General features: G+C 35.9%; 1 protein-coding gene across 3 annotated transcripts in view; it reads right to left on the bottom strand.

The window, feature by feature from the left end:
• Positions 1-9733: 9733 nt before the first annotated feature.
• The window catches only part of LOC128204200 (uncharacterized), a 42055-nt gene continuing 28610 nt past the window's right edge, over positions 9734-23178 (bottom strand). For all 3 annotated transcript variants that reach the window (XM_052905580.1, XM_052905579.1, XM_052905581.1), the window contains 5 exons: positions 22277-22330; positions 21442-21507; positions 17884-17937; positions 15320-16375; positions 9734-13973 (listed from right to left, as the gene is read on the bottom strand). In XM_052905580.1, coding sequence (XP_052761540.1) covers positions 13462-13973; positions 15320-16375; positions 17884-17937; positions 21442-21507; positions 22277-22330 — 1742 coding nt within the window. In that variant the 3' untranslated portion in view covers positions 9734-13461. The remainder of the gene's footprint in view (positions 13974-15319; positions 16376-17883; positions 17938-21441; positions 21508-22276; positions 22331-23178) is intronic.

The raw sequence follows: 23178 nt of genomic DNA on the forward strand, positions 1-23178 counted from the left end.
TGACAAAAGTACAGATCAAGGTACTTGTTAAATAATTTCCTGACTTGTTGAACTTTATATAAACAGCCGTCTTGTGAATAATATAAGTACTAATGTTCATACTTAACAGGACATAAAAATACTTATTAATATTGATAAGCTAGCCGTCATAAAACGCATGATTTACATAATAATTATCGACTTTTCCTTTTTATAATAATGAAAGGTCGACTTTTGTTTTGATCGGGTATCAATGGTGTTAGTCGGCTTTTGTGCCTACGTGCAATACTTGCCTATATTTATGTATGATATAAGGACAATTTTATAAGCTTTATAGTATGTTCAATTTAAAAAAGACAGATCATTTAGATATTCGTCGATGTTAAAGCTTTTGCCACAATTTAGTGAATTGTTCCCTCAGAAAAATGTTTTGTTTTGTACATACAGTACCGTGCTTTGTCAGAATTTTTAACAATAATACTGTCATTAGGTGAAGTGCACTTTTGCTATTAAACTGCTCCCAATCGCTTGTAACATCTTAAGCGTAACTAGATCAAGTTTCATGTCTCATTTTCCCAAATTACTTACTTAAATTTTACTTTCAACATTAAATATAGTTTTGCAATGATTTTTATCAATATACTTTCCAAAAGAGCTATTCAATATAAGAAAGTAACACAAATCACACTCACTTGAAAATAGTATGCTACGCTTGATCCTGTTATAATAGAATAGTTTGAGAAAATGCATGGGGCATGGTTATGATAATATACACATTCATTCTTTTATGTACATTTACTATGCGAGTATTCAATTTTAGTTACACATTCAGGAAGTTCTGATGCTGTATCGCGTGATTATATCATAGCTGGATCCGTTGCTGGTGTAGTGCTGTTACTTGTCTCCATCTTGTGCTTTCTCGGATGTAGAAGCAACAATCGGTGAGTGTGGTTCATATAATTATTACGTTTTATGGATAAAGACACTCAAGAACCCGGCACCAACTTTCCGAATATCCTTAGACACTTGAAACAGCATTAAACTAGCTCACTGATTTAGTTTGGATATTATTTGCGTAGTACATGTATATACATTTTTTGGAGTTGTGAGTCTTTAAAAAGAAATTATTTCTTTGATTATCACGAAGTTTGTTTTAAATTTACTTAATGAAAATTTAGAGAAACATTTGGCCTCTTGATAAAAGCTACTTAAGCATGTTATGTGTAAGACCTTTCTAGACAATAGGGCCAGGGATATCTCCAGCTCTTACCAAAATATGGTCATCAGTGTTATCTGTCCTTTAGCGTGGGTGTGTGTCTCTAAACAATAGGGCCAGGGATATCTCAAGCTCTTAACTTAATGTGGTCATCAGTGTTATCTGTCCTGTAACGTAGGTGTGTGTCTCTAAACAATAGGGCCAGGGATATCTCAAGCTCTTAACTTAATGTGGTCATCAGTGTTATCTGTCCTTTAGCGTGGGTGTGTGTCTCTAAACAATAGGGCCAGGGATATCTCCAGCTCTTAACCTAATATGGTCATCAGTGTTATCTGTCCTGTAACGTAGGTGTGTATCTCTTAACAATAGGACCAGGGATATCTCCAGCTCTTAACTTAATGTGGTCATCAGTGTTATCTGTCCTTTAGCGTGGGTGTGTATCTCTTAACAATAGGGCCAGGGATATCTCAAGCTCTTAACCTAATATGGTCATCAGTGTTATCTGTCCTGTAACGTAGGTGTGTGTCTCTAAACAATAGGGCCAGGGATATCTCAAGCTCTTAACTTAATGTGGTCATCAGTGTTATCTGTCCTGTAACATAGGTGTGTGTCTCTAAACAATAGGGCCAGGGATATCTCCAGCTCTTAACTTAATGTGGTCATCAGTGTTATCTGTCCTGTAACGTAGGTGTGTGTCTTTAAACAATAGGGCCAGGGATATCTCCAGCTCTTAACTTAATGTGGTCATCAGTGTTATCTGTCCTGTAACGTGGGTGTGTGTCTCTAAACAATAGGGCCAGGGATATCTCAAGCTCTTAACCTAATATGGTCATCAGTGTTATCGGTCCTGTAGCGTGGGTGTTTGTCTCTAAACAATAAGGCCAGGGATATCTCCAGCTCTTAACTTAATGTGGTCATCAGTGTTATCTGTCCTGTAACATGGGTATGTGTCTCTAAACAATAGGGCCAGGGATATCTCCAGCTCTTAACCTAATATGGTCATCAGTGTTATCGGTTTTTTAACGGAGGTGTGTGTCTCTAGACAATAGGGCCAGGGATATCTCAAGCTCTTAACCTAATGTGGTCATCAGTGTTATCTGTCCTTTAGCGTGGGTGTGTATCTCTAAACAATAGGGCCAGGGATATCTCCAGCTCTTAACCTAATATGGTCATCAGTGTTATCTGTCCTTTAGCGTGGGTGTGTATCTCTTAACAATAGGGCCAGGGATATCTCAAGCTCTTAACCTAATGTGGTCATCAGTGTTATCTGTCCTTTAGCGTGGGTGTGTATCTCTAAACAATAGGGCCAGGGATATCTCAAGCTCTTAACCTAATGTGGTCATCAGTGTTATCTGTCCTTTAGCGTGGGTGTGTATCTCTAAACAATAGGGCCAGGGATATCTCCAGCTCTTAACCTAATATGGTCATCAGTGTTATCTGTCCTTTAGCGTGGGTGTGTATCTCTAAACAATAGGGCCAGGGATATCTCAAGCTCTTAACCTAATATGGTCATCAGTGTTATCTGTCCTTTAGCGTGGGTGTGTATCTCTTAACAATAGGGCCAGGGATATCTCAAGCTCTTAACCTAATATGGTCATCAGTGTTATCTGTCCTGTAACGTAGGTGTTTGTCTCTAAACAATAGGGCCAGGGATATCTCAAGCTCTTAACCTAATATGGTCATCAGTGTTATCTGTCCTGTAACGTAGGTGTGTGTCTCTTACTAATAGGGCCAGGGATATCTCCAGCTCTTAACCTAATATGGTCATCAATGTTATCTGTCCTGTAACGTAGGGGTGTGTCTCTAAACAATAGGGCCAGGGATATCTCAAGCTCTTAACCTAATATGGTCATCAATGTTATCTGTCCTGTAACGTGAGTGTGTGTCTCTAAACAATAGGGCCAGGGATATCTCCAGCTCTTAACTTAATATGGTCATCAATGTTATCTGTCCTGTAACGTGAGTGTGTGTCTCTTACTAATAGGGCCAGGGATATCTCCAGCTCTTAACCTAATATGGTCATCAATGTTATCTGTCCTGTAACGTGAGTGTGTGTCTCTTACTAATAGGGCCAGGGGTATCTCAAGCTCTTAACCTAATGTGGTCATCAGTGTTATCTGTCCTGTAACGTGGGTGTATGTCTCTAAACAATAGGGCCAGGGATATCTCCAGCTCTTAACCTAATATGGTCATCAGTGTAATCTGTCCTGTAACGTGAGTGTGTGTCTCTAAACAATAGGGCCAGGGATATCTCCAGCTCTTAACCTAATATGGTCATCAGTGTTATCTGTCCTGTAACGTAGGTGTGTGTCTTTAGACAATAACATCAGGAATATCTCCAGCACTAAACCTAATATGATCATCAATGTTATCTGTCCTGTAATGTGAGTGTGAGTCTCTAAACAATAGGGCCAGAAATATCTCCAGCTCTTAGCCTAATATGGTCATCAATGTTATCTATCCTGTAATGTGAGTGTGAGTCTCTAAACAATAGGGCCAGGGATATCTCCAGCTCTTAACCTAATATGATCATCAGGCTTATCTGTCCTGTAGCGTATATGTGTGTCTCTAAACAATAGGGCCAGGGATATCTCCAGCTCTTAACTTAATGTGGTCATCAGTGTTATTTGTTCTGTAACGTGAGTGTGTGTCTCTAAACAATAGAGCCAGGGATATCTCCAGCTCTTAACCTAATGTGGTTATCAATGTTATCTGTCCTGTAACGTGAGTGTGTGTCTCTTAACAATAGGGCCAGGGATATCTCAAGCTCTTAGCCTAATATGGTCATCAGTGTTATCTGTCCTGTAACGTGAGTGTGTGTCTCTAAACAATAGGGCCAGGGATATCTCCAGCTCTTAACCTAATGTGGTCATCAGTGTTATCTGTCCTGTAACGTGAGTGTGTGTCTCTTAACAATAGGGCCAGGGATATCTCCAGCTCTTAACCAAATATGGTCATCAATGTTATCTGTCCTGTAACTTGAGTGTGTGTCTCTTAACAATAGGGCCAGGGATATCTCCAGCTCTTAGCCTAATGTGGTCATCAGTGTTATCTGCCCTGTAACGTGAGTGTGTGTCTCTAAACAATAAGGCCAGGGATATCTCCAGCTCTTAACCTAATATGGTCATCAATGTTATCTGTCCTGTAACTTGAGTGTGTGTCTCTTAACAATAGGGCCAGGGATATCTCCAGCTCTTAGCCTAATGTGGTCATCAGTGTTATCTGTCCTGTAACGTGAGTGTGTGTCTCTAAACAATAGGGCCAGGGATATCTCCAGCTCTTAACCTATTATGGTCATCAGTGTTATCTGTCCTGTAACGTGAGTGTGTGTCTCTTAACAATAGGGTCAGGGATATCTCCAGCTCTTAACCTAATATGGTCATCAGTGTTATCTGTCCTGTAACCTGAGTGTGTATCTCTTAACAATAGGGCCAGGGATATCTCCAGCTCTTAGCCTAATGTGGTCATCAGTGTTATCTGTCCTGTAACGTGAGTGTGTGTCTCTAAACAATAGGGCCAGGGATATCTCCAGCTCTTAACCTAATATGGTCTTCAATGTTATCGGTCCTGTAACGTGGGTGTGTTTCTCTAAACAATGGGGCCAGGGATATCTCCAACTCTTAACCAAATGTGGTCATCAATGTTATCTGTCCTGTAACGTGAGTGTGTGTCTCTAGACAATAGGGCCAGGGATATCTCCAGCTCTTAACCTAATATGGTCTTCAATGTTATCGGTCCTGTAGCTTGGGTGTGTGTCTCTAAAGAATTGGGCCAGGGATATCTCCAACTCTTAACCAAATGTGGTCATCAATGTTATCGGTCCTGTAACGTGAGTGTGTGTCTCTTGACAATAGGGCCAGCGATATCTCCAGCTCTTAACCTAATATGGTCAATAATGTTATCGGTCCTGTAACGTGAGTTTGTGTCTCTAAACAATAGGGCCAGGGATATCTCCAGCTCTTAACCTAATATGGTCATCAGAGTTATCTGTCCTGTAACGTGGGTGTGTGTCTCTTAACAATAGGGCCAGGGATATCTCCAGCTCTTAACCTAATATGGTCATCAGTGTAATCTGTCCTGTAACGTGAGTGTGTGTCTCTAAACAATAGGGCCAGGGATATCTCCAGCTCTTAACCTAATATGGTCATCAGTGTTATCTGTCCTGTAACGTAGGTGTGTGTCTTTAGACAATAACATCAGGAATATCTCCAGCACTAAACCTAATATGGTCATCAATGTTATCTGTCCTGTAATGTGAGTGTGAGTCTCTAAATAATAGGGCCAGAAATATCTCCAGCTCTTAGCCTAATATGGTCATCAATGTTATCTATCCTGTAATGTGAGTGTGAGTCTCTAAACAATAGGGCCAGGGATATCTCCAGCTCTTAACCTAATATGGTCATAAGGCTTATCTGTCCTGTAGCGTATGTGTGTGTCTCTAAACAATAGGGCCAGGGATATCTCCAGCTCTTAACTTAATGCGGTCATCAGTGTTATTTGTTCTGTAACTTGAGTGTGTGTCTCTAAACAATAGAGCCAGGGATATCTCCAGCTCTTAACCTAATGTGGTTATCAATGTTATCTGTCCTGTAACGTGAGTGTGTGTCTCTTAACAATAGGGCCAGGGATATCTCAAGCTCTTAGCCTAATATGGTCATCAGTGTTATCTGTCCTGTAACGTCAGTGTGTGTCTCTAAACAATAGGGCCAGGGATATCTCCAGCTCTTAACCTAATATGGTCATCAATGTTATCTGTCCTGTAATAGGGCCAGGGATATCTCCAGCTCTTAACCTAATATGGTCATCAGTGTTATCTGTCCTGTAACGTGGGTGTGTGTCTCTAAACAATAGGGCCAGGGATATCTCCAGCTCTTAACCTAATATGGTCATCAGTGTTATCGGTCCTGTAACGTGAGTGTGTGTCTCTAAACAATAGGGCCAGGGATATCTCCAGCTCTTAACCTAATGTGGTCATCAGTGTTATCTGTCCTGTAACGTGAGTGTGTGTCTCTTAACAATAGGGCCAGGGATATCTCCAGCTCTTAACCAAATATGGTCATCAATGTTATCTGTCCTGTAACTTGAGTGTGTGTCTCTTAACAATAGGGCCAGGGATATCTCCAGCTCTTAGCCTAATGTGGTCATCAGTGTTATCTGTCCTGTAACGTGAGTGTGTGTCTCTAAACAATAAGGCCAGGGATATCTCCAGCTCTTAACCTAATATGGTCATCAATGTTATCTGTCCTGTAACTTGAGTGTGTGTCTCTTAACAATAGGGCCAGGGATATCTCCAGCTCTTAGCCTAATGTGGTCATCAGTGTTATCTGTCCTGTAACGTGAGTGTGTGTCTCTAAACAATAGGGCCAGGGATATCTCCAGCTCTTAACCTAATATGGTCATCAGTGTTATCTGTCCTGTAACGTGAGTGTGTGTCTCTTAACAATAGGGTCAGGGATATCTCCAGCTCTTAACCTAATATGGTCATCAGTGTTATCTGTCCTGTAACGTGAGTGTGTATCTCTTAACAATAGGGCCAGGGATATCTCCAGCTCTTAGCCTAATGTGGTCATCAGTGTTATCTGTCCTGTAACGTGAGTGTGTGTCTCTAAACAATAGGGCCAGGGATATCTCCAGCTCTTAACCTAATATGGTCTTCAATGTTATCTGTCCTGTAACGTGGGTGTGTTTCTCTAAACAATGGGGCCAGGGATATCTCCAACTCTTAACCAAATGTGGTCATCAATGTTATCTGTCCTGTAACGTGAGTGTGTGTCTCTAGACAATAGGGCCAGCGATATCTCCAGCTCTTAACCTAATATGGTCTTCAATGTTATCGGTCCTGTAGCTTGGGTGTGTGTCTCTAAACAATTGGGCCAGGGATATCTCCAACTCTTAACCAAATGTGGTCATCAATGTTATCGGTCCTGTAACGTGAGTGTGTGTCTCTTGACAATAGGGCCAGCGATATCTCCAGCTCTTAACCTAATATGGTCAATAATGTTATCGGTCCTGTAACGTGAGTTTGTGTCTCTAAACAATAGGGCCAGGGATATCTCCAGCTCTTAACCTAATATGGTCATCAGAGTTATCTGTCCTGTAACGTGGGTGTGTGTCTCTTAACAATAGGGCCAGGGATATCTCCAGCTCTTAACCTAATATGGTCATCAGCGTTATCTGTCCTGTAACGTGAGTGTGTTTCTCTAAACAGAGTTTTAATGAATGTTTAAGGTTAGTGTGTTTGTCTATGTGTATTTCATGTAATATTTACTATTAAAGGGACTAGACACAAGGTGATACAATTGCAAAAAGAGAGAAAAGTCAAACGCGTACTTAAAATTGATATTGTTGGGTACAACGCAATTAATCTTATTTACTGATGTATCGCATCGCTTTCGACAGATGCATTTTGCGCAGTCTTTTCGTATTTTGTTTTCAATTCAATATTTACTAGGTTTGTCTCGAACGTAAATCCAAGTAAGAGTGTCCCTTCTTAATTATAAGTTAAGTTAGGTTTTAAAAGTTATTTTAACAAAATTCTCTGGTGAAAACAATCCTCTGCTCCCAAAGACTATAAAAGCCATGGTTTATTTACAAACATCGCTACAGTATGTGACCACCGCGTGTGACCAACGCGTTCATCAGATTGTCAATTTGCGAAACCTCTAAGGCCAAAACGGCATATGTTTCCATTTTGCATCGCATTCCAGAGGGGCCCAGTCATTTCATACTGTTGTTTAATTAATAGTTTTGTTTTTTTCTAAATCTAGACAAACGCGAACACAGTCTATAGTTGCTCCAAAAGAAAACGTGTAACACTTTGGACATCAAATCAACAGGTCCACTTTCAAATCTAGGTTCACTATAGTACATCGCCGGATACATATGACTGAACGACATGAGATACTGACGATTTCTCATTAAAGGCAACCCCAAATAAACATTAATATCACTGATCCGATCAACTCGCTAATACTGTTCTAATGTTTGGTATAATTCACCGTGGCGCGGCAAGGTTCATCACAGGTCATTATTACTCCCGTGACCAAGAATTCTCAACTTTTTCCACTGGCCGTTGGACGATTCTCTTACTCGTATTTCTGTCTGTAGTATTCAATATCGATTACCTTTATACTTAGATTCTCAAAGTAGGACGCTATCTTCATTTGAAAGCTTACCATTCTTATGTAGTGTATTCTTACAAGCATTTACTGCACGGAATAAAGTTTGTATCCTTTCGTTATGACGTGAACAATCCTCAATGTGATGGAATCACTCATTAGTTTTTTCAACATGTTGTCTTTAATTTGTTAACTGACCACTTTGAAATATTGGGCATTTCTGGTCTACTTTCCGATAAGTGGTGTTTGTTGTTGAAAGATATTAGCATGTGTTTCGTAATCGTCAATGATAAAATGTTGGATATTTGTTCAATATGTGTCGTATTATAAATGTCTATTTCCTCAGGAACTTCATGAACAGATTTATAAAAATATTTCGATTTAACTTATGAAAATGTACTGACAACATTACTCTGATCCAAGGGATTGGAAAACATTGTAAAATTTGTATTACTATTAATGGCAGATTTATTAAATGATTTTTAAATAGATCTAACATCAATAATACTTTCTACTTCACCTAAATGATTTGGTGCATGCATGTATCTCGAGTGCAAATAATCTCGACGGAAATGAGGTCCTTCGGCTCTTTTATGCTGTAAACGATTGACTTGAACGACAACACTTAAGGTGCCGACATCAGGTTTTATTCATATGATGTTAATATATCAGCATATAACAAGTAAACAGGAAAATGGATTGAATAACAATTTAGCTTAGATTTGTGCAGTTTGTTTCTGAGAAGATTTGCGTTTCCCCCTTCCCAAACCTCCACTTCCCACCCCAAAACAAGTAAATAAATAAAATAAAATAAATATTTGCAATTTCTTTCAAGCACTTTTGTTATCTGCTTCACTAACAGTACTGTATGTGCTTCGTAATGTTGTGTTGCTTTAATGATTTAAAAAAAGTAAATAATCCAATATTGACTGGTGTCCTTCATTATGTATCAAATGCATGTTCTAAGTCAGATTTTGAAAAGCATATTTTGAAGGAAAACAAATTTCGGATATTTTTGACAGCATAACAATCTTACTTTATACATGAATCCCCAATTATTTTAAAACACACAAAGATATTTCTTATATGGGAACGTTAATTTTCCATTTATAAGGAATTTATTCATATCTATATATCGGGAGATTTAATTGGACATTTCTTTTAATAAGGTTTTCTTAAAACACAGACATCTTTTAAGTATATTTTCCGATAACGTAACTTATGCAAATCACAAATGTCAATACAAGTTTTTTTTTCATTTCTAGATATTGAAAGCAACCCAGTAACTTAAAATTAAAATATGGTCCCGCCGTCAGTTTTTTTTATCTCGATCACCTATACATCACATGATACCATATATGAAGTTGTCAAAAGTTATCACAAAACACAGAAATCTTAAAAACTCACAAGGATGCAAAAGTATTTTTTATCTTTATTATTAATCTAATATTTGAAACCGTTTCATTATGAAAATCAAAGCTAATTAATAACAAGAGATGTTTGTCAAACATTATGCCCCAGCTTAGCCCAATGTTGTCAGGATTATATGGACAATTGAAAGAAATATGCTTGGACCAAAATGACAGCTGATTTGTCACTGACATTGAACTTGTTGGGGCAGTTTTAAGATTATAACCATTCAAAGTGTGAGGATAGAGTATGTTATGACCATGACCTTTGACTCTATGACCTCAAAATCCATAGGAGTCATCAGCTGGTCACAAAAAATCTAAATGTCAAGTTTGAGGGCCATGGGTGCAGGCATGGACAAGTTATTACACAGACAAGCATTTTTCGTTCAAGGTGACCTTGACCTTTGACCCGATGAACCCTCAAATCAGATGGGGTCAACTACCGGTCAGGCCCAACTTCCATGTCAAGTTTGATGATCAAAGGTTTAGGCATTGTTGAGATATCAATGGGAGAAGATTTGTTAACTTTTTGTGTTAAAGGTTACTGTGACTTTGACCTGATGACCCCCAAAGTCAAGAGGGGTCATCTATTGGTCAGGCCCAACCTTCATGTCAATTTTGATGACCATAGGTCCAGGAATTGTCAAGTTTGCTTTCACTGTGACATTGACCTTAACCGTTGACAACTCACATCAAAAGGGGTCATCTACTGGTCAGGCCAAACCTCCAAGTCAAGATTGAGAGCCATGGGTGCAGGCAATGTCGAGTTATCACTCGGACAAACTTTTACCGTTCAAGGTCACTGTGACCTTGAACTATGGCCCGATGACCCCCAAAAGCAATAGGGGGTCTTCTACTGGTCAGGCCCAACTTCCATATCAAGTTTGATGACCATAGGTCTAGGTATTGTTGAGTTATCACTTTGACAAGCTTTAAAAAATACCATTAAAGGTCACTGTGACCTTGACCTTTGACCCGATGAGCCCCAAAATCAATAGGGGTTATCTACTGGTTAGGCCAAACCTTTATGTCAAGGTTGATGACCATACAGCCAGGAATCGTTGAGTTATCACTCGGACAAGCTTTGGTCTACCGACCGACCGACCGACCGACCTACCGACCGACATGTGCAAAGCAATATACCCCTCTTCTTTGACGGGGGGCATAAAATCAAACGATCATATATTCATCAGATTATCATAATACAGCATAATATATAAAAATGTGTATGGGCAATCAATCATTTGTAATTAAAACGATACACCTGTTGAACGCAATTTAAATCATTAATCAATTTAACGCACAGCAACAACATTGCATGTTTAGATGTTCAACAACTTAACATGGGATAGTGACATAAGAAAATACACATGTGCCAGTTCAGAAGAGGCAAGGCTTGCTCAACAATAATGACGACATAAAACACGACAAGGGCAATATAATCACTGATTGTGTAAATCAATCTGAATGTGTATGTCGAATTATAATAACACACATGCCAGTTCACATGAAGCCGGGCATGCTGAGTCACTTCAACGATTTTAAAGATGGCATTTGCAATATAAAGCATTCATATTACATTGACATGCAGTTGTACGTTGGAATAAAATATACACGTGTTCAGTATACACGACATTTCAAATGGAGCTGGGCATACTCAACACACTTGAACATATTATAAAATAAAGCATTTGTAATATACAATAATAAGATGTAATAGGACGATTGAAAAATACACATTCGACAGTTGTTCAGATTATGCCGGGCTTGCTCAACCAACTTGAAAATACAATAAAAATATGACACAGGTAATTTAGGATATTGATACTGATCCTAAAGAACTTTCTTTTCCTTATTAAAACAAGAGCTGTTACAGGAACGTGACAAATGCCACGGAGTTGGCCTTGACAGCCGTATAGCCAGTTGTATATATATCATAGTATTATGTTTGTACATGTGATGTATTCAATTTTTTTCACCATATTTATATTCTGTGTGTCATAAACGTATATATATTTAAGAATAAAATGTAATTCTAAGAGGCAGCATATAAAAAAACTAAGATTATTACAAGATACACTTGCATTGCATATCAAAATTGAAAAATAATTGACTTAACATTTACAATAATAACATACTTCTTGACACTCATCCTTACATATTATGTTTTCATAAGTCTTCAACTTTAGCACATAACCAACAACCTCAAACATCTATGTTTTTTCATTTGTATCGAAATAATCAGATGGGAACTGTTGAGATATCAGGTTTGATTTGATAAAATTTGTTTTGACTTGGCAACACGATTTTCAATTAATTAACATTTTCTCAATAATGAAAATCAATGCAAATCTAACATTGAAAATATGTATTTTCTCTAAATCCTATCGTCATAATCTAATTTTGTTTATGCTTGAAGTTGCATTATACGGCTGATGTGAATAAACACTTTAAAACAAACTTTCGATTTAAATTTATAACTAAAACGGGATATAAGTTATGATATCCCATAAAAATTATGTGCTTTCTTAGACTTATGTTAAACAATTGTGCTTTTTTAAACTTATGTTAAACAATTGTATCATACATCACTGAAAAAATGAAAGAAAACTCATTTTCTGCAAAGCATGATGAGATTATTTATTTTCTTCCACAGACGTTTCAAAGGAAACTTTCCATAGTGAACATTATCCTACAGTATATTTTTAAGATTATATATTGTTTTTTTTATGCTTTGTATTTCAACCAGGAATCCTGTTAACTGGTTATCTTAATTACATTAGCTACAGTTCTGAAGTCTAAAGCATGTTTTTCAAAATACTCATTTGAGGTGTAACATATTTGTCCCTAAAATTGAATCTTCTTGGAGTAGACTATGGTTTTAATGGAAACGGTTAAATGTGCACAAGATGCAACAATCTATTTTCTCAGTTTTGGTAAGACCTTGTGTTACTTTGACACCTAATATTTAAGTGCTTTCAATTCAAATTTAATCAGTTGAAGACATTGAACATAAAACTTAAGTTTGGATAATCAAGGAGTATGTCTTGATAATAACGTAGGAAAAGTGTCGGAAAGTCAAACGACTAAATTGCGTATGGCAAATATTCAAATTGTTTTAAGATTAAGTTAATTTACATGCGAATAAAATTTAAGGAATTGCAAAAGAATAGCAAAGATAATGGCAAACCCATGTTTTCGAAATCTCTCATTCTTAACTGCAAAAATATAAGTTTTCGAAAAAAATGGCAAAAAAATATAAAGCATGGTTAACGAGAGGAACAATTGCTTGTTACATTGAATAAAGAGAGCCTCACATAGCAAAAAGCCCTCATATTAAACAAATCTTCCCTGGTGAATCATAGAGATTATTAGTGAAACAAATATTTCACTCTTTAAACTTCCGAATCAAACGTCAGCACGCACATGGCTGAGACACTATTTCTATGAGTCGTGTCGGAAATGTCGGTACGTGAGCATACATAATGCACACTTTTCTAAAAACCTTCACTAAACTGTCATTGTATATATTTTTTATCATAAAATAAAAAGAAACATTGTTTGTTTGAGTATACGGTTGCAATAGTTTTCACCTCTTAAATAGTCAAAAGAAAATAACGCCACGCATGAAGTCTAACATTTGGTGCTCACTCGGTGAAATATGGTGCGATTGTACACTAAACCGAACACTTATTCTCGTTACCAATATGTATAAAAGTATCGATCCAGCAAAGCTTTATGTCTTCTTTTTTGGTTGTAGTATGTCATCATGCTGCTTAACAAGAGAAGAGAGTTCGTCTAATTTCTGTTCAATTCTAATCATTCGGTTTGAATTTTCTTTGTCTTTGTTATCGAACTGCTTAAATTTTCGAGTATTGAATCTTTCCAAAATACTTCCAATTGGGGAAACAACAGTAATCTGGCTGCCGATTTCTCCTCCCTCAACCATTCCTATAGCTACGACCTCTTCAAAATCATAACCAAAAACAAGTGCACCGGAGTCCCCTGGGTATGCAAACACACCATCAATGGCGCGGACTTGGTTTTGATTGAATAAAACCATCTGCAAAGAACCAACCGTCCATGGAAAGTCAATCGTCTTGACACAAATAAATGACTCTTCAAATTCCACAAAGCCTTTGGTTAACTCAGTTTTCGCACCAAATTTGGCTACCTCTTTACCATGAAGTGCTGTTGGACCACATATTCGACCACTTCCAAATGAAAACAATGTATCGTTAATTGCATCTGAAGAAGAAACGACATGACATGTGAACTTGTAATTTGTCTGGCAGAGTGTATGTCAAAAACCATTTAAATAATTTGTTTTAATACTTATGGGATAAACTACAGGAACAAGCTTAGAAGCAATGGGTTTAAACATAAACCCTGTTTAATGGCACTGAGTAAACGCCAAAGACATAGAACACAAAAACAAAACATCAAAAACAAGAAACATGCAAGAACAGCACAAAACTCAACAAACAGCACAGTGCATACATACTATATATAAAAACCAAGGCATCCTTATCAAGAGTTGTAAGGTACAGCCTTGGAACGGTCAGTAAAATGTAAATTTACTCGGGGTTTAAACCAGTTTACGTGCACTACGAGTTTGGTTTAAAAATTAACAGTTTTTTTTTTACAAAAACAGATAAGCCGGTAAAAGTGTACTTGACCACAATACTGCTATAGTTTTATGTTGATAACATATTCAACTATTGGTACCTAACATTCTAAATGGAACAATCAATTATTATGTATCTACAATACGATTATATTCAATTTTTGACATCTTAACTTGTTCTTTTAACCTCCGATCGATTTTTGTAGGATTGCCACTGTTGCCATTGAAAGTCAAGATCTTCATCAGCTTTTAATAAATAATTCCTCGTAAATATTTTAAGTTGAATATTGCATCTTTACATAACTAAGATTTCAGTCCTTTGATTTAATTCAAAATTTGCAGATTCGTGTTCTCTTAAAACCGGTTTAGGCTCGTTAGGAATGTTTCAGTGTGTGAAGACTCTTTGTTTCAAAATTTAACATAGAGAAGATTTTAGCAAATATATGTTGTGTTTTTTTTACGAATTTTTTTCTTTATTTGTTTCCAATTCTAGTATAATGATGCTTTTCATTATGAAACTCTATGATCGCACTGTTTTAAACCTTTTATTTACTAAAGCAGACTGTGGGTATTTTTAAAGTTTATAACAATAACTGCATCATATCTTCTATATAAATTTTTGCATTGGGTTCTCTGAATTGTACTCCTTTGTTTACAGGTAGTGTCGCGATCCTTTCTCATAGAATTACTTGGGGTTTACCTATAAGTTTATTATAATCATTTGTTTTATTATTAAGTTTCTTCAAGTTAATGCATATTTTGTTGGGATAAGAGTGAGTTTGTGCACGAAAACTTTTTGAAACCCCCAGTAAATTTACATTTTACTGCCCGTCCATGAGCGGTACCTAACAATCCTTGGGAAACCCCCTAATTATTGTATATGAACTAACATACAAGCCCATTCGCCCACCCATTAAGTCGCCATGATATACCAAACACACGTCGCAAATGTACCATATATAATTACCATGTTTCTTTACGGAGGGAAATCCACCCGACAGAGGAAACTGGCTTTCAACTCGAAATAAAACCGCTTCTACCCCGGATTGGTTTTCTCCTCCGTGGCAGTACACTGCTTCAACTATCTGCCCTAATGGACCTCGGTTTGGGTCTTCCACTGGCTGAAAGACGTGTCTCTTTCCTTTTTCACGATATTCCGTTGGCCAGTCACTCAAACGTAAATTAGCTCTATGTTTTAGACAACTTTCTAATTCTTTCTGATGTAACAAGGCATGTGCGCAGGTGAGACCGACTAATCCATGCGTGTGGTGATCGATAAAACCCCCGAGGGTTCCACCATTATCGCAATTCCGCATAATTTTGCAGCCCATTTTCACATCTTGGTGGAACTCAAGTGAAGTGTTCCCATAAGGAATAAAAACTCCTTCCAGCACATCTATAGCAATTTCGTCATATGCATCAAAAAATGGATCTTCGGCAATCGGAACGAACCCTTTAGCATGAACGAATAACACTATACAAAGCTGTTTGTCTTGAACATGGCTGTTTGTTTTGAATCCCCGTGACTTTACTACATTTGCAGTAATAATGCTCAAGTACCTATGTTTGTTAAAAAGGTCCTTGGAATGCATATTGATGCATTGTTTTACTTTTAGCTGGTCCCTTGCTGTCATCGGTGTAAAAATTTCGCTTTTGTATATCGACTTAGCTTCAGTGGTGTAATATCCAATCACACGATACTCAGTAGCAAATGGAATATACTTTTTGAAAAGGGTCGTATCGACTTGCTCTTTCAATGTTACCAAAAAAACAATGTGATTTTCTGATTCAATGGTATATGATGGGTAGATATCAGCCACTATGTCCAAACAGCCAGGTAGCGCTTCTATCGTCTCTTTAATTTGCAAAAGGACAGCTTCACACATGTCCTTAATTATCTTGGACTTCCTCCCATAGCAGTAACACAAATCATTCAAAATATCTGGTGGCGGAAGATATTTCCGGATCAGACTTCTGATGTATTTTTTTCCATATCGAAAGCTCTGGTTCCAGCTGTTGGTTACTTTAAACATCAGAAATTATGTATTGAGGTATGCATAGTTTATAATGTAGATGTAAATGTATTATGTAAACGCCATTAGATATAAGTCATTTATCCTGATACTGATGTTTGCTATATATCAGGTATAATCTAAACATGAATTGAAAACATTCAGGCGACATTACAATAATATGAGATTGCGTTGTCTTTAACTGCGGCATACCTTTTGTTATCGGGAAAGCTGATACCGGCGGCGTCAGTTTAACAGATAGTTCATCATATTTTGTTAATTATCCAATGATACAATCAACATACTCTGAATAACTCCTGAGCAATACATATATATTATTCCATTAAAATACCAAATTCTGACGACAAACTATTTAATCATTTGATTCCAATTCAAAGAAATTTGAAGACAGAGTTTTCGGGCATTTTGTCCAATACCGATTTCAATTATTGTCAGATGTATTGCCTATAAAGTACCACTGTTCTGTCCTCTAAACATGAACTACGTTGGTTTATTTCTTGTTCAACCGAACTCATTGGAAAGAAAATTGATCCCAGACTGTATGTTGATGGAATTTGCATACAAATAGTATGGTCGTTATGTCATTACCAAATATGATCATCGAATAATTTGTCTAAGTAAAACAGACAAGGTCAGGATCTGCCTCAACAGAGCACACTAGAACTAGCGAATCTTAGTCTAGAAACAATATCCTCTTTAAATGTGGTACTGGGAAGTTGAGGTCTTCCAAAAAAATCCACGTGATTAATATTAATAAAAAAGATGTACCATTACTTTCTAAGTCTTGCATATATGTTTCTACCACATCAATGATATGATGACATAGGCGTTACGCCCTTCAAACTGGCGTATAGTAAGCTTATATAACAACCAGACAACGTTCATAAATTTCAACACAGTTCTCAGCAAAAATAGCTCTACCATACACAAAAAAATCCCTGGTTTAAAAATAATGGAGGATTTAAAAGTATATATCTTGTAATTTTGTAATGCAATGATTTGTACAAATGTGAATTCATTTTCAAAAATTCATAATGCACACACAAGTTTGAGGTTTTATCTTTGAAACTGTTTACTTACAATATGTGATGCGTTACACGAAGTTCTGGTTAGCTATAAGAATCCAAGCTTATATGTATGGACAAAATACACTGTTATCAATAAGGCTTGCAGTGTCTGAACAAGTATATTCGTTTTGGGATGTCCCTTATATATTTGTATTTGTATGCAACGGTATCGGTTTCGGGATAAGTGACAAATCCCTGTTTGTTGAAACTATATTGCTATTAACAACTGGCATAACATTAAAATTGTACAAATACATAAGGGTGCTACGTAGATGAAAAAGATTTATGTACAACTTAAATGTCGATTGAAAAATTAATTCAATAGTATATCAATGTCTATACCTGTTCATCAAATTCACATACAATCGTATCACAATATTATCAATATTGTGTATTACTCCTAGTACATGGCAAATAGTCAATATTGGTACCTGATTCATCCACTTCATGTTTTGATAGTCGCTTGGCACCTTCTTCATGTATGTCTGTAAAGAGTCCAATTTTGAAATACTTCTATTTTAGCAAAGAAACAAATACAAAAGAAAAACAACATCAATTTTAGTGGAACACATATATATATTTCTTTCAAATGAGTATGTTTTGCCCTGATTTTTTTGGACGAGTATAAGTATTTTTTCAAATGCAAATCGGTTCAAAATACTTTTTGAAGAAATGTTTTATTCAATGTGATAAGATACCTTAGGATTTAATTTCATAGCGCCTTTACGCGATTACGCATCTATTATGCAGCACATAAGGAAGTACGTGAAATAATAAATATGTCTTCTGAAAAATGGCTTAAACTGTATGTGGAATGAAGTCTTTCCGAACACCTGATCAATTGATCTTTAAAAGTATATACAAATATCGGTCAAAGGGAATATCAATTTCTCCCACCTCAGACAAGTAGATCCAATAATTTAACCATGCTAGAAATTCTTATCTTGCCCACGGGCGAAGATAAAGGCCCGTAAGGAACTCCTTTTTTATGGTCGCCACATTGTAATTACCTCCCTCGTTTAAGATAGGCTCATCCCGACCTTTAAGCAGGGTGTTTTGCCGAATCTCCCTACGCTCGAGTCGGAATGAACCTATCTTACACTCTCGGCCATGAAAGATACTTATAATCTGTATCTAGCGGTAATAAAACCGTCGTCGTTATCGTAAATATCGCCGGGCCGTCCGTGTTTGTGTTTGAATGTAAGAAAGTTCATCTATGATCATGGTCTAATTAATAAAATTGGAACTACCGGGATAAACTCATTACTCACAAATTTAACGATACCCTTTTAAAGTACAAATGTTATGGCATATCAGACAAGAGAAACCCATATTATAAACAACACAAACAAACCAAACTTATGTTCATTAATAAATATTAGGAATGACGCCTTGAAATAATTAGCAAAACAAGAGTTAACTTAGGTTCAAACCAGTTTACATTTCACAATTTGAGATAGAAATTTACTCATTGCAAAAGATAGCAATATCGATGATAAACATACACAATATTAGGCTAGTTCTTTAATAAAAAGCAAGAATTAAGTAAATGACCTCATAATTCAGAATTCATCGCCAATAATGTTTTACACGATTAAACATTTCCATCTGATTAATAAAATTATTCCCAACCCCAAGAAGCGAGTAATATGTATACATGCCATATATTGGCACGTGATTTAGGAATTGAAACAACTCATTTGCTACGAATCTCACAAAGACATCTGCTATTATGTTCGTGTTCTGATGTCATAGAGTGAATAATTTAAATTATCTTTGTAAGTATAAGGTCGTGTATATCAGATTCTGGCAGCAGTTTTTATTGCGCTTGTTAAAGCAATTGTTTCATTGTGTTGGCGCTTATTTTCACGAAAAAAGAACTAATTTTCCATTAAAAGGGCGAAATTTACAAATCTTTTTTCCAAATGGCACTTTTTAGAGACAGCAGGGTAGATAAAGCTGTTTTAAGGATATACCCTCTACTAGTTCTAGGACATCTTAACTTTCAATCAAGTAGAAGTTTGATGGAAAGAGAATATTATTTGTTAATAAACGGGTTATATTACACTTAATTCCATTCAAGTTTTATTTCATAAGCTAACATTGAAATTGGGCATGGGCATAAGGAAAATGGACGTAGAAGGCTAAATGAGGTGTGGATTTGACAAAAAGATCAGTTTAAACTTCACTCTGTTAAAAAATTCAAGGTGACTAAACTCATTTATTTAAGGATCTAATTCAAACAAATTGACATGGAAGCTCTTTGAAACTTGTTCTCTAAAAAGTAAAAAATGTTTCTCATTTACCTTGTAAAATCATAAAAGAGTTCGTTATCAAAAAAAGGATGTTTGATGATAGATCAGACTAGTGAAAACAATGGCAAAAAACAACACTTTCCTCCAGAGGGTTTTATATAAGTCTGAGTAACAATTTAAGAGTATATTGCACAAACAACCGTTCTGTAAAATTTGGATTAAAATTATCAAAAGGAAAAAACGTTATTGCAGTTTACTTTATTTTGGACATTTAAAATAAAGTTTTTTCCTGTAATGAATTGCTAAAAATGACTGATTTGACCCCTTTTTATGATACCAAACTTTAATATGTGTCTTTCTTGGCAATAGGTAGTATAACCAGTCAAAGCGGGTGACCCTGAGTTGGGGCTTGTATATCCTTAAAGATGCACCCTTACTCCCAAATAAGATTTACCACAGTTAATACAAATTGTCAATTGTTTTAATATACCAAGAAGGATAAATAAGCAATGAAAAAAATGGTTCTTATGAAGGATGCCGTGTTTAATTTGAAAGAAAGGGTGCAGCAAACACGGATTTCTACCTTATAAAAGGAAAGTTGATCACAGTAAATCATTTAGCACTCACCAATCATTTAGTATTGCTGCGTTTTCAGCTATTAAATACGCGGTTACCTTCTTGTTATTAGTAATCAAGATTTTCCATAAATACATTATTAAGTAAGTAGTTTAAGGTTTGTTACTAAAATTTTATTTGTTATACATATGTTTGTATTGATTTTAAATAAGAGTGTCACTTTAACAAGATTGTGCAACAAAGCAAGTTTCTAGGAAATAGTGTTTTTTTCACTTTGGTTTTGCTAATATAAAATCATGTCAGTTGCATCTTTTTGCTTGTATTATATCCTCGCCTAGATGAAATGTACATCAAGAATACTGTTGACCAGCTTGAGCACTATTTGTCCTTTCACTTTTGGAGCGATGAATTAAAGGTAATGGCTGACTACCCACAGAACAGTTGCTCAACGCTGACTGCTGGTATTTTACACATGGCATCTCAGTAGGATCGAAATTACCATCAGTCGCATAAGATACCTGAACAATTTTGTCCATGTCCAGTTAATGCAACTATGCCAAACTATCTGCAAAAACTGTCAAACCCTAGAGAACACCATCAAAATTTTAGTCAACACAAAAAAACAACATTTCGTGCATGGGAATAAAAAACACATTTTAAAATGCAATATGGTGTCGCGAACAATCGGTTTATTTATAACATATGATGTTATAAAGTGTTTAACTTTTTAGTACAATCAAAATCACGTAAGGTATGTTATATGAATATAGTTTTCAAATGTATTGAATGAACTTCATTTTTTTAATTCTTTTAACGCGTGTAAAATCCTTGTTTTGGTGCAAATTCTAATCTTGAAGTAAGTTGTTTTGGATTTATTGGACGTAACATACATCAAATTGAAATGGATTTAATATTGGAAACATCCTTATCTAAAAATTCAAATATTTATTGGACTATTATTTACTGGAGTCCTTATCGTTAAGGGTTATTTGGAATTCAGATAAGTAGATTCTGACTGTGGAAGCACTTTAAGTGAAGCTCATTTCTTCAAACTTAAAGAACATAAAAAGAGTCAGCATTAAATAGTATGTAATATTCTTTTCTGCTGTTGAATAAATGAATCCCCCATATTATGAACACACTTACTGTTATACTTACCAACACCAACGTCTACGCTTAATTCCGACAAATATGTTTCCACAGAGTCTCTCGGAGATATGTCATCTGTAATAAATGTCTCGTATAACAAATGTGTTCACTGATTAATAAGCTTAAATCATTTTAAATTTTGAAAACTGTTCAATGTTCGGCCATATGTACTACGCAATATTAAACTGAAACAGACATTTTGCCCCTTCACACGGATATGCATTAAACGTATATAACAATCAGACAACGTACTTAATGTACAGCAAACTTCTCAGCAACAATGTATCTAACATTTGCATAAAAATAAGAACTATACCTGGTATGACAGACATAAGAATTAACTATATCTATCTTGTGATTCAATGGTTAGGACAAATGTTAGTTCTTTTTCCAACATTCATAATTCACACTCAAGTTTGAAGTTTTATCTTTGAAATTGAAAAATATGTGATGCGTTACATCAAGTTCTTGTTAGCTATGAAATTTCTAACTGCTTATATGTGTGGACATAAAAGACTACATACACTGCTGTCAATGAGGTTTGGAGTGTCAGAGCAAGCATAATAGTTTTGAGATGTCCCTAAATAAGATATTTGAATGCAACGGTATCAGCTTTGGGATAAGTGTCAATTTTCTATTTTGTGGTATATTATTGGCATTCACAACTGGCATTTGAAAAAAATATTCATGTACAACTAAAACAACAATTGAAATATATTTAAATCATATATCAATGGCTATATCTAGAAATACCTGTACCACTAGATTCACATGCCATCGTATCACAGTATTTATCAAAGTTGTGAATAACACCGAGTACATGATAAATGTCAAATATTGATACCTGATTCATGTACTGCATCTTTTGTTAGACGTTTGGCACCTTCATCGTGTATGTCTGTAAAGAGTCCAAATTTGAATTATTACCCGCATTTGAAACACACTTGCATCTTTTTGCTTGTATTATATCATCACCATACTGAAGTGTAGTACAATACCACTGTTGACCAACATGAGCACACGCTGTTCTTTCACTTATGCAGCGATGAATTAAAGGTAATGAATAGCTACACCAAAACAATAGCTGAACACAGACTGCTGGCACACGCCTTCTCAGTAGGACCGCCATTACTATCAGTATCATTAGAAATCTGCCCAAACAAAAAGAACACCATCATTTGTTTGGTCATCATTCAAAACAACATTTCGTGCATGGGAATAAAAAACATTTTAAAATTCAATATGGTGTCGTGATCAATCGGTTTATTTATAACATGATAGTATGGTACAATCAGAATCACGTTAAGTATGTTTTATGAATGTATTTTTTATATGTATTGAATGAACTACATTTTTATATTCGTTTAACGCGTGTAAAATCCTTGTTTTTTTTGTGGAAAATATAAATGTATATAAAGCGGTGCAAATTCTATTCTAGAAATAAGTTGTTTTTCCTTGGATTTATTGAACGTATCACATCAATTTGAATTGGATTTAGTATGGGAAACATCTTTATCTTGAATAGACAAATTTAGTTGGACTATTATTTACTTTAGATTTATTACTTGAATTACAATATATCTATGTTTGTTTATAGTTGAACAGATTAAAACTACAAGAAGGTTTTAAAACGTGTTAAAACTCCAGTGTGGCAATGAGGTGCCAAGTAAAAATGAATGTGAACTTCAAAACATTTAGTAGAACTTTAGGCACACAAATAAAGTCAGCATTAAAATGATATGTAAT

Source organism: Mya arenaria, chromosome 10 (genome assembly GCF_026914265.1).
Source record: "Mya arenaria isolate MELC-2E11 chromosome 10, ASM2691426v1".
In the NCBI taxonomy this organism is placed as follows: domain Eukaryota; kingdom Metazoa; phylum Mollusca; class Bivalvia; order Myida; family Myidae; genus Mya; species Mya arenaria.